At 36.2% G+C, this 13,477-nt stretch overlaps 1 protein-coding gene across 1 annotated transcript in view; it reads right to left on the bottom strand.

Moving 5' to 3' along the window:
• LOC118198391 (esterase E4-like) overlaps window positions 1-13,477 on the bottom strand; it is a 105,299-nt gene that overhangs the window by 16,438 nt on the left and 75,384 nt on the right. The window contains exon 7 of the mRNA XM_085821706.1: window positions 1,023-1,216. Coding sequence (XP_085677832.1) covers window positions 1,023-1,216 — 194 coding nt within the window. The remainder of the gene's footprint in view (window positions 1-1,022; window positions 1,217-13,477) is intronic.

The raw sequence follows: 13,477 nt of genomic DNA, 5'->3' as shown, positions 1-13,477 counted from the left end.
TTCTTGGGTTTTCCCTATTAGAGGGATTTGGCTACGTGACAAATTCTTTTTTCTCGAATATCTACGGAACGGCGCTGAGTTGAAATTCGAGACGCGTATCCTCGGATTCCAAAAAATTCTCCGAATCCATCGATACCGTTCTCATCTCCGTATGACTTTATTCGGCCGAGCTATTAATTAAAAACTGCGGAAACGTTAATTTCCGCGCTCATTTTTCCGAGTGGCAACAATAAACTATCAGCGACACACACTTTAGCCGCTTATATATATATAAAGATATATTGATCAATGCCTGTCATGATAACGAATAATATATATATAAAATTGCTCTTAACTTAATTTGTTAACATAAGAAATCTTTTCCTAAAGTGAAGTTTTATTTTTAGATAATCACAAATGAAAACAGTTTGCTCTTTCATTTGTGCATGGCACTTGAATATGATGTTTGAAACCAAGTACCTCGATCAATTTTTTGTCGTACTCACATTCGTCATAGTCATTCTCTTTATATTGTTGTTTTTGTATTGGGCATGACATTTTCTTACATGTAAATATGGGGACCGGGAGAACGTATACAAAATTAGATTTCTTAAATTTTATGAAATTTTTATTTTTAGTTAAAAATGATAAAACATGAATATATGAACCATTTAAAACACTTTTGTAACTGGATAGTGTAACGTCATGTTGTGTAGCAAGATAATAGTGTTATCTTGCTATACGATATGCAAAGTTATTTTGATGGCATTTGGACCGTATATACAAGAAAGAGAATTTGGACCGCATGTTCACTGGTGGATTCTCGTGAGTTACGTGAAATATTCACAGCTGATCTGTTATGAATTATATGATACACAGTATATACTTATATGTTCTTATGAGTTGATGTGGATTCTAGATTAATTATGGCTTGAATTTGGATTTTTGTAAAGCCACATTTGTTACAGGTTACAGTAACCATGGATTTAACATCTAACTATCAACATTATGATACCAAAAAATTACGAATGAAAATATCTTACGTTGATGAATGGCTGTAAGACTTGTGAGACGTTGGAGTGATTGATGCGGTTGAAATATTCAAAGACAATGGTTTCGGAGACAGAATCCACATTGCCACGGATGTTCGTTGTAGTTAGGATGAACATGGGAATGAGGTGGGTGCGCAGAAAGTTCGGATTATCTCGTAGGGCATCTCTGTAGGTGTTGAAAAGCACTAAAATTTGAAAATAAATTGCAAAATTTAGCAAAAATTATAGTTATAAAAATAAAATAGTTTCCATATCATACGACAAATTAATCCTTACTGAATAACTAAATTGTTTCGAATGCTATAATGTAAGATTATTCTATGATCTGCATCATAAAAGGACAAAAAACAGAATGCACAAAAACAGGAAGATGATAATGCATAATCAAAGAATTTTTAGATTACTATAAAGTTTCAAATGTAATACAAGTATAGGTGAATTGGATATTATACATAAAAACTGTATAACATTACTTTTTCAACTGAAAAGTGGAAACTAAAAATATTTATGGCTAAAAATATTATGTTAAGACTAAACATATTTATGGAAAACTCTGGTTTCACTTTTGTTTTTCAGAATTAAGTTAAATTAGTTTGACATTAACATTAACATAGATACGAATAATTTCTCATTCTTTAAAAAGGATACTACTAAAGATGAAAATGAATCTAGAAGGTATTTACAGTTTGATAATAAATAAATTATTCTAAAAATTTATTACAAGAATTCATACCTTTGGATTAGGTTTCATCCCAAGGTACTAGTGATTTTTACATAGTAATCTTTCATTTTTAACACTAGTTAATAAATATTTCAGCTTTTGGTAACGAAGGGAGTTCAGTTCTCGAACATTAATTGATTCTTAAAGCTAAATTTCTAAGCATCATTAAGGCCCACCACCGGCCGAGCGTTAAAGTCGCTGAACACTGGTAGTTCGGTCCGAGGTTCGAATCCCGTGAACGGGCTGGCTGCATGGATGTTTTCGTGGTTTGCCCCGTGTGTAACGAGTATACGAGCCAGTTTCCCTTAGAAAGATCTCCACGAAGGCATCCCTCCCCTTAGGCAGATAGCCCTAGTGTGCTTTGCCATAATTAAATACACCTACACACCTCTAAGCATCATTACATCTCATTATAGGTCTGGTGAATTATGTTTTCGCACTGGTTTTTAGATTCAAAATAGAGTTTCTCGAGTAAAGCTACTGTATATTCAAGGCTATCCAAATGAACAGTTATCAACTCACGTTAATGCCTTCTGAAATTTAGTATGATAGCGCTTGGAAGAAAACAACAACATGCCAAATAAGAACGGAAAAGGAAAGTGCTTAGAGCGGCGAGATACTAAAAATGAAATTTGTATCGAATTATTATAAGTAACGTATTTCCAAAACTTAACTTTCTCTAACTAGAAATACTTATGTGATCTAATACGTAGGTAACTCACAGACGATAATTTGTGGCAATAATTGCAGTTTATCTATCGTATAATAACTTTTCGAAGAAAGGAAAAGGGAGCTGCCAGGAGAACATTTTCACAAAAGGATTTTTTGTGATCTTAAAATGAGGATAAATTAAGAACACTACCTTTGGAGTTCACTTTTGGTTATGGAAAGGAAGAACTGCATCTTGTGACACTGAATTCAGACGGTTTATAGAATTTCTTAGAGATCGAAATTTTTTCCTTGATGAAGAACACGGATGATGAACAACTCCTCGGTGATGAATGGGAAGTTCTTTAGTCAGCTATAATCGCAGTAAATGTGTCAGCCATAAGAAAATGTTAATCAATGATAATCGCTATATCTAGCAAGTGATACAGAAGGAACGTAACATTGGATCCGCAGCTGTAGATAAAATTATTCATGGAGAATTGCGTATAAAAAATTAGTTTGTCGTTGGGTTCCCCAAAAAATTAACACAGCACCAAAAACCGGAGGATGTCCGAATGAGTAAAAGAACCTTAAAGTTAAGTAATGATGGTGGACACCACATTATTTTTAAAACTATAACCGATGACGAAACGTTGTTTGACTTTCCAACACAGCAAGAAAGTGAATTATGAGTCTTTGAAGATAACAGTTCATTCTAAGTCAATAGTGGTGAAAAGACAACGAGCAAGGGAAAAAAATTAAAGTATAATGATTTCTTCAGAAATGCAGGACTCGTCAAACCATCAAGTTATAGGGGTTGAAGGTAGTATAGCTAACTCGTAACCACTAAATGTCTTGCAGAAATTATTCAAGAAGTGAATATTAAAGAACTCATGCTTCACTATGATAACACATCTTCTTATCCAGCAAGACTGACAGTTGATTTTTTAGAACTAAAGCACATCAAAGTGATGGAACATCCACCCGATTGTCCTGATCTTGCAACATGTAACCTTTGCTTGTCTTTCAGTTTGAAACAAAATGTACGGGACCGTCATTTTCATTCCAAAGATGAGACTGATGAAGCTGTGAACGCATATTTTTCGTCAACTCCAAGAAATGGATAGTTTGAAGAAGTCGCCTACAAAAGTGCATTGCTGTTGAAGGAAACTAAACACACGTAAGCTCTAGTGAGGTTATTTTGTATCATTTAGCTGTATCTAAATAATTTCACAGTGACCCTCGCAAGAATACGTCTTTAGAGATATGTATATTTAAAGCTAGATACTATACCTATAAACCTCTATTTAACAAACTTTCTAATTGTGAAGTTTGAGGAGAACTACTTGAACTAATATGACAAGTTTTTAATATAAATGATCAAAAATAAGTAATGTTACTTGCAGAATGAATACACGTTCAGATTTTTGAAATTAACTTACTGTGTCAAACACCAGTTTATTGTTTGTTAGACATATTTTATGATGTATCATTTTTGATAAGCACTAGAAAACTTCTTTCTTTGAATTTTTTACTGCGATAAAGTACAAGATGGTAATTTATATTTCTTTAAGTTTTATATATCGTTTCATCCCTGTCTTAATTCATTTTGATCATACTAATTGTAAAGTATTTCATTTTTAGGACAAATAATTTCGATTATACGGCATACTTGTATAGTATATGATATATAGGTATCTTTTTCCCCGAAGTTTGATGTTTCTCTTCGACGTTCAAACAATATTTTTCAAAAGTTGTAGAGACATTAGGTTATTTGGAAGCAGGAGAGATGAAACGGGAATCGAACCACGGACCTCTGGAATACGCGCCTAGTGGCAGACCACCACACCACGAAGGCATGCTAAGAAGGCGGGAGAAATACCTTATAATTTCTTTCGTTTGCTAACAAATGCATGTTATAAATTTGAATACTAAGTGAAGAAAAGAGGACGTGGGTTACTTCAAGAGGGATAGAGTTCAAATGTGGCCGGAGACTAGAATGAAAGGTTACTTATGGAGTCTCCCAAGCAGACATGGAGCAGTTCCATTTCAGCGGCTTTCCAAAAGCATAATTTGAGTACAGTGTTATTTGCCTTTTGCATTCTCGGCGCTATGTTTAAGGTTCTAAATGAAAAAGTACATCAGACTATAAAGTATTTTTTTGTTAATTAGACAATTTTTAAGATTTTAAATCTTTAATTATCCTTTCCGTTAGCCCTCGCCAGGACGCAAATGAAGAGTATTCAAGGTGAGGATTTTGATTTTTTTCATATAGAGGTTTTGGCAGCGGAGTACTCAGTAAATGGTTTGGTGGCAGGACAAAACGGATGGGAGATCTGTAGACGCGTTCCCTGGGGTGCTATCCCTAAACTAGAGCGAACTCCACAAAGCCTAACTGTCATCTATATTGTGTTCAAAGCTCATGCCAATAACAGACAAAATTTTTCACTCCTTACCAAGATAAATTCATGAGTTTGTTCTGATTAGGTCAGACAATTTGGATTAGCCTGTAAGGATCTTAAGTTTTACTAACGTTTATTTTATTTTAAATCTTTACTATCACTTCTTATTTTCTACTTCCGGCCAGAATTATAAGCGTGAAGGAGTTTATGCAAAGTTGTCTGGCGAACGCCAAGTATTTAAGTGTGGCCTTTTTGCCAAGCAAAAGAGAGGAAGCCGTGAGTTCGAAGCAGGCCGCTTACCTTAGAAGTTATGCAGTTGCTACTTTGCCTTCCAGGCCAGAGGTTTTAATCCTCTTGATAAATTAAACGTATTGTAGTGTTCACAGTCTCTGTGCTACATACGCTTTCTGTTATTATAAGGCCAATCTTATTCTAAAGTTAAATTAGAGTTTAGTTTTATTTTGATATCTTTTAAGTTAGACCCCGAGTGGAGGGTCATTGTATTCCGAAGTACGGAAGTCATTGTATATAAAGAAAAAAATAAAGGGTTTTGTATACCCTTCGTCTGTATCCTGTCTACTTACTACAATTAGTGAACATAGCTTTAGTAAGCTCTCTGTTCTAGTCAGGTCATTGTATGTTTCCGAAGAAGGTTAGAAGAAACATTGAACCTGATAGTGGCGCCCGACGAAGAATAACCATGGCCGAGTTTCAAGAAGAACCTGTGCTGCCTGCAGAAACGGCTCAGAATCCAGAAATGCCAGCTGCCGCCCTGGAAGGATTTGGGTACATCGTCCAGACCATGCGCGCTTCGATGAAACCAGAAGCAACGTTTAATGGAAACTCACAGGTAACCAGTTTTTTGGAAAAATTGGATGACCACTTCATGCTCTACCCCGTGCACGAGTTTCAAAAAGTTACCTTAGCTACCAGCGCTTTGAGGGGCCAAGCGCTTAACTGGTTCAAATGTATCGGCAGAAGTCTCTTGGGTCAAGCAGGAAGTCCCACCTATACTTACGAAAATTTCAAGACTGCCCTACTAAAAGCCTTCCCTGTTGTAAGGGATCGTGCGAAATTAGAAACAGAACTTTTCAGTATATATCAACAAAGAATGGAAAACATCTCCAGGTTTATTTTAAGAAAAATTCACGTTTTCAAGCTCTTGTATGGAAACCGTCCGGATCCTGAAATAATTCAAGTGATTTTGCCGAGGTTACTACCCCAAGTGCAAGACTTTATTGAATTGAGAAATCCGACTACACTGGAAAAATTATTTGAGCTAGCAATCCAGTTTGAAAGTAGAAGAACGGCGGACGTCGAAAGAAGACGCCAATATCAACAGCGAAACCAATTTGGTACGCCAAGACTACAGCAAACTCAAGCACATGGCTACGGAGAAAAAGCGAATCAGTGGGCAAGGAAACCCGAGCATTCAAAAACAGCCGGCGAACGTCGACAGTTCAATAGCAACCCAGGAAAAAAGTCTCAAGGCCAGTGGAGAAAGAAGGAAAGCACCGAAAGAAAAAATAATTTAAACTAAAACGGATTTCTGCTGACGAGAGGGTGCGGAAATCCGAAGGCCACGAAAACCCCTCTTCCTACAAGTTAAATACAGTAATGGTGAAAAATTTAACTCTTCCGAAGATTGAAGTCTTGGTAAATAATATCCCGGCCACCGCACTCCTGGATACCGGCGCGCAGTGTTCCTGTGTGGCAGAAGTCTTTTTTAGAAAGTATTTTCGCAAATACCGCATATATAATGCGGATAATACAACAGTATTAGCGGCGCAAGGAGAACAATGTAAGTGCGTAGGTAAAGTACCTTTGTACATCCGTATCAAGGACGAACAAGTAAAGGTGATGTTTTTTATAGTAAAGAATTTGCAAGCACACTTAATACTAGGAAGAGACTTTCTTTCAGACGCACAAGCTACACTGGATTTTAATGAAGCGTCTCTTAAGCTGACGATGAAACCAGTGCGTGTAGAAAAGGTTGAACCGCCAAGGGTAAATCTCGACCACCTGCCTAATGACGAGCAAGATAGAATCCGACAAGTGGTAAGTGAATTTGCTTCCTTATTTAGTGATATTCCAGGATTTACCCAGGTTACTAACCATAGTATTGACACCGGAGATGCATTGCCGGTTCGTCAAAAACCATACCGGTATGATAAGAATAAGGAAAAAATTATAGAATGGCATATTACCGATATGCTACGTAAAAAGATCGTAACGCCTATCTCAAGTAGTTATGCTAGTCCGGTGGTTTTATGTAAGAAAAATAATGATTATCCTTTGGAGCATCCAAAAAGGTGGAGATTCGCTATTGATTACCGTAAATTAAATTCCATAACGAAATATCCGGTATATCCCTTACCGATTATAGAAGAAATTTTAAGGAACATAAAATCAACCAAATTTATGACAACTTTAGACTTAACGAATGGTTATTTTCAAATAGGGATCAGGCCTGAGGACGTGCCTAAGACTGCTTCTATAACCAAGTCTGGCACTTATGCATTTTTGCGAATGCCGTTTGGCCTTTCAGGCGACCCAGCAACATTTCAGCGATGCATGGACATTGTGTTAAGACCTGTTCTCGGAAAGTCCACATTTATCTATTTAGACGATATCATTATTACTAGTGATAATCTAGACCAACATGTACAGGATTTAAGACAGGTGTTTTCTTTATTAAATGAGGCCGGTCTAAAAGTTAATGTCGAAAAATGCAAATTTGCAGCCCCTGAATTAAAATATTTAGGTTACAAAATATCGCAAAAAGGGATCGAGACAGATGAATCAAAAATAATCGCTGTACAAAAGTATCCGACTCCAAACACGGCAAAGAAGCTCTCTTCTTTTCTAGGACTTTGTTCATATTATAGGTCCTTTATAAAAGATTTTGCGGCTATCGCTGAGCCATTGTTAAAATTAAAAAGGAAAAAGGCAAGATTCTCGTGGACGGCCGAAGCCAATAGTGCTTTCGAAAAATTAAAACAAGCATTAACGCAAGCCCCTGTGTTGAAATTTCCTGAAAAGGATGAAAATTTAGAAATTTCAGCGGATGCTTCGGATTATGCGGTAGGAGCGGTACTTTCGCAAAATCAGCAGCCAGTAGCATTTTTTAGCCGAACTTTAAATCAAACACAAAGAAACTATTCCGCGACCGAGAGAGAGGCACTTGCAGTTCTGTTAGCAGTGCAAAAGTTCCGAGTCTATTTTGGAAAGGCGCCGATAACAGTATATTCTGATCATGCGGCGGTAACTAGATTGTACTCTGGAAAAAATTTATCCCCAAGGTTAATAAGATGGGCACTCAAGCTGCAAGAATATAATCTGGTAATCAAGCATACCCCCGGAAAGGAAAATATCGTAGCAGATGCCCTGTCACGAATTAAATTAGACGAACAGGGTAATACCGTAAAAGTTGCAATGCTGACAGCGTGTACAATAAATTCCCGAGAAACTGTAATAACCGAACTGGGTAAGGATCCTGAGTTTGGAAGTATTTATGAGTATTTGAAGGATCCTGAAAATTTTAGCCACCAAGATATTGTGGCGATAAGAAATAGGGCGGCCCATTACGAACTAATAGATGGTCTATTATTCTACACAAAAACTACGAATTCCAACAACGAATTTCGACCTGTTATCCCAGCTAGTCTTAGATTAAATATCCTGCAAGAGCTCCATGACAGCCCTTTAGCTTCTCATGCTGGTATTCGAAAAACTACTCAACGCGTACGCGAGGCAGTCTACTTTCCTGAACTACAAAAGTTAACAAGGGCGTATGTCCAGTCCTGCCCAACATGTCAAGCCGTTAATTATATTAATTTCCGCCCAGCCGGGTTTCTAAATAGTATTAAATCCGAATTTCCAAATGAAATAATCGGCATCGATTTATTGGGCCCTTTCCCAAAAAGTCAGTTAAACAAAAGTCGCTATCTCCTTGTTATAGTTGATCATTTTAGTAAATGGACCGAAATTGTTCCCTTAAAACGAGCCTCCGCGAAATTAGTTACCGATTCTATTTTAAATAAATATATTTTAAAATACGGGGCGCCCCTAAAAGTTATATCGGATAATGGTCCTCAATTTGTAAGTAATATATTTGAAGACATGTGCCAAAAACTGGGCATACGTCATTTAAAAATGGTCCCGTATCGGCCGCAATCAAATATAGCGGAACGGGTCAACAGAAATATAGTGAAAATTATCCGTAGTTATGTTAAAAATTTTCATAAAAGCTGGGATAACTATGTCAATGAATTTGCTTTCGCCCTTAGGACCGCAAAACATGATACAACGGGCAAAACTCCTGCTGAGTTATTTCTAGGCAGAAAGGTTATAACACCGTTAGATAAACTATTTTATGTGCAACAAAGAGCCCCAGAATTTAAAATGGGTGATATAGAAAAACTAATAAAAGAAGCAAAAAAGAATACGGAAGTAGCACAAAGAAAACAAAAATTGTATTATGACTTGAAACGACGGGGAGTAACTTATAAAGTAGGGGATGAAGTACTAAAAATTAAGCATTCACTTTCTTCAGCACCAGAAGATAAAACTGCCAAATTTTTTCCACGCTTTGAAGGACCATATGTTATAGAAAAAATAACTCACGCTGTTGTAGTGTTAAAGGCAAGAAATGGTGAAACCTGTTCCGCAAACATTGACCAGATAAAACCATTCTATGACCGTAATAAAATGCAAATCTTTTCAGATCTTTTGCAGGATCCGGTACGGCAGACACCGCAGGTACAAGTTCCAGAGGTGGGAAAACGACAAGTACAAGGGCAAGCCAATGAGAGACAGAAGCAAGTGAAAAGAAAATTGCCCCGCGGAAAAATTGAAGGTACAAAGAAAAAGAAGCCGTTCCACCGTCCAAAAAACAGAGTTCACGAACACCCCCGGAATGAAGAAGGGAGAAGGACGACGTATGTGGAAAAGACCGGGAGAAAGGACGGCAACTATAACCCGGCTGTGAAACGGAAGATTGACTCATCCGACAGAACTCTCCGCAGCAAAAGTCGCCGAACTGCGGAAGGGCCATCAGCGGCGGAGGAAAAAGTACAAGAAAAATTTGAACGGCCAACAACGAGGTCCAAGCAGGATCACGACAGAAGTTTCCCGGTTCCACCACGACCAGCGGCCTTCAAACGGCCAAGACCACAAGCAGAGGACAGAAGGAAGATGTTCAAGGGTGGCCGTAGTGGTGAAAAACGGAAGCTTCCAGAGGAAAGCACTGAAGGGCGAGCCCGTACAAGAAGGAGGATCAACCAAGCTACGGTCTGCAGCACCTTTAAAGACTGGGCCCAGAAAAGGATGTCTGAATATTACAAAGATAAGTAAAATTTTATGTTACTTTACAAACTTAAGTTAATCTTTCATTCTTACTGCAAGTGGCAGATTTCAAGAAGTTTTACCTCATGCGAGGTCTACCTTTATCGCCAAAAGGGCGAGAAATGTGTTGTGACCGATTTTCTTATTATGTTTTTCAATTACTCGCGCGTAAAACTAAAGTTGATGTATAATAGCGTTGTGTAAAGACTTAAATATTGTAAAAAGTTATTGTATAAATTTTATTTAAAACATTCTAACAAGAAAGAAGTTTTAGTCTGAAAGACTTTTTGAAATGTAGTATTATTTCAATGTAGAAAGAATTGGCACTTGCTTTGAAAAGAATAGAAGTTAACAATGTACTACTAATGTATGTTTTCAAATGTGTAAAATTAACGGCATCTTGATATGTTCTTGTATACATGTGAACTGTTATTTTGAATGTTTAGAAATAACGTGATATGGTAAAAGTGAAAGTAATGTTAAAAAATTTGTTATTCGTGTGACTGTAAAGATTAAATCATGCTGAATATGTGTTAAAGGTTGAATGATGTAGTTAGGCTCTCTGACGCTACACTTTAGAGTTAGCCACTTTCAGAATAGTACCTCAGGGTCTAGAGTTGAAATTAGGGTGTGTTAAGAGGTCTCGTATGTTGAATTTTAACACGTTAGTGTTTTGATTGTAGGAGGAAGTGTTGAACACATAGACAGAAACACATTCGTGTTTGGTGTTTTTACAACACATGTCAGAGAGCACAGGGATAGATAATTAAAATAGTCATGAATGAAATAAGAATGTTAAGAAAAGTATATTCTATATGTTATTCACAATGTCATTCTGTAACATTTCATTAAACTAGTTTTCCTTCCAGATCTCTGGAAGGAACCAGAATTGAATAAAGCTCCTGTTTTGATGCAGTACAGATGAAAAAGAAAAAAGATTGTTGTATATTCCGGGAGCTGCTATTGTAACAAATTTCTTTCTTTTAAATTTTTCTAGTTTCTAGCTAAGTTACGATTGTAAAAGTTTGGCCTCGCGTTAGTTTCTAGAGCTAAAAGTTTTCAACAAGGTCGTTTTAGACCTCAGTTTCAAACTAATTAACTCTGGCGGGAAGTATGTAAGGATCTTAAGTTTTACTAACGTTTATTTTATTTTAAATCTTTACTATCACTTCTTATTTTCTACTTCCGGCCAGAATTATAAGCGTGAAGGAGTTTATGCAAAGCCATTTCAGCGGCTTTCCAAAAGCATAATTTGAGTACAGTGTTATTTGCCTTTTGCATTCTCGGCGCTATGTTTAAGGTTCTAAATGAAAAAGTACATCAGACTATAAAGTATTTTTTTGTTAATTAGACAATTTTTAAGATTTTAAATCTTTAATTATCCTTTCCGTTAGCCCTCGCCAGGACGCAAATGAAGAGTATTCAAGGTGAGGATTTTGATTTTTTTCATATAGAGGTTTTGGCAGCGGAGTACTCAGTAAATGGTTTGGTGGCAGGACAAAACGGATGGGAGATCTGTAGACGCGTTCCCTGGGGTGCTATCCCTAAACTAGAGCGAACTCCACAAAGCCTAACTGTCATCTATATTGTGTTCAAAGCTCATGCCAATAACAGACAAAATTTTTCACTCCTTACCAAGATAAATTCATGAGTTTGTTCTGATTAGGTCAGACAATTTGGATTAGCCTGTAAGGATCTTAAGTTTTACTAACGTTTATTTTATTTTAAATCTTTACTATCACTTCTTATTTTCTACTTCCGGCCAGAATTATAAGCGTGAAGGAGTTTATGCAAAGTTGTCTGGCGAACGCCAAGTATTTAAGTGTGGCCTTTTTGCCAAGCAAAAGAGAGGAAGCCGTGAGTTCGAAGCAGGCCGCTTACCTTAGAAGTTACGCAGTTGCTACTTTGCCTTCCAGGCCAGAGGTTTTAATCCTCTTGATAAATTAAACGTATTGTAGTGTTCACAGTCTCTGTGCTACATACGCTTTCTGTTATTATAAGGCCAATCTTATTCTAAAGTTAAATTAGAGTTTAGTTTTATTTTGATATCTTTTAAGTTAGACCCCGAGTGGAGGGTCATTGTATTCCGAAGTACGGAAGTCATTGTATATAAAGAAAAAAATAAAGGGTTTTGTATACCCTTCGTCTGTATCCTGTCTACTTACTACAATTAGTGAACATAGCTTTAGTAAGCTCTCTGTTCTAGTCAGGTCATTGTATGTTTCCGAAGAAGGTTAGAAGAAACATTGAACCTGATAAGCCACAACAACAATCCTACTAAATCAGAGAAAAATGAAGTTCGTTTATGAACACTTGATTTGAAATATGCATAATGTGTCATCAGTTTCAAAAGAAGCAGTAGCAAGTCGCACTTGTATGCTTCTGTTGACGTTGTAAATGAAATTGGATTATAAAATTTTAAGCTAATATTTAAAATCTGAGTTCGAATTACTTTGTGAAGAGTGAAACTTATTGTAAAATTCAAGTTGAGATATGGAGATTAATTTAATAAAAAAACAAGTATTATATTATGCAACAAAAGTTTTGCTGTTACGTTCAAAGGTTGTGCGAATGTAGATTTTAGAATAAATATTTTTGCAAAAGATATTTCTAAAAAGACAAGCATAACAACAATAATAATAAATCTGAAAGATTCATATTTAACGTCTCACCAGAGAGTTACTTGAAGTTATTTATGATCTCGTTGAGATCGCAGTTTATTTATCTGCTCTTAAACTCACTCTTGCGAGCACAACATTTTTTGTCTTTTCAACTTTATTATCAAACATCACTTTCTTTGCACTTATCCCGCATAAAATTAAACAGCAAAATCACGAAAGTTTTAAAAACAGAATATCTTTAAAATTCCTGATACAGTGTTAAGTGTAGCCGTAAATCTTTTTACCCAGAAATGCTATTTTTCTCAAACTTAACTTTTGCCTCGAATCACTTTTGTTTTCCATGTCACGTTTTAAATAACTAGCCGTTATTTCGGTGCAAGCTGACAGGCAGATTAAATTTTAAAGAAGAATTAAATATCTTACATTTTCCAAATGGCAACAATCTTAAGTGTGGAAGTTAAAAATATTTATATCCAATATCTTTAGAATTTTGGATTAAGGTGTTTAATGTTGCCATGTATTTTTATATTCACTACATTATTTTTTAAAAATAATACATGATGATAGTATTTAGTCGCAACATCCTTTTATTTGTGCTACCATACAGTTTTTTTTATACTCACTATATTATTTCTTTAAAAATCATGCATAAGCAATTACATTTGGTGGCAACATTTGAAAAGTGCTGCGGGCACCAAACAAAAAAGG

This window comes from Stegodyphus dumicola, chromosome 8, assembly GCF_044657685.1.
Source record: "Stegodyphus dumicola isolate Sdum_Otavi_A_Nest chromosome 8, ASM4465768v1".
Lineage (NCBI taxonomy): Eukaryota > Metazoa > Arthropoda > Arachnida > Araneae > Eresidae > Stegodyphus > Stegodyphus dumicola.
The sequence above is the reverse complement of the archived record's forward strand: the minus strand, read 5'-3'. Positions and strand labels throughout refer to the sequence as shown.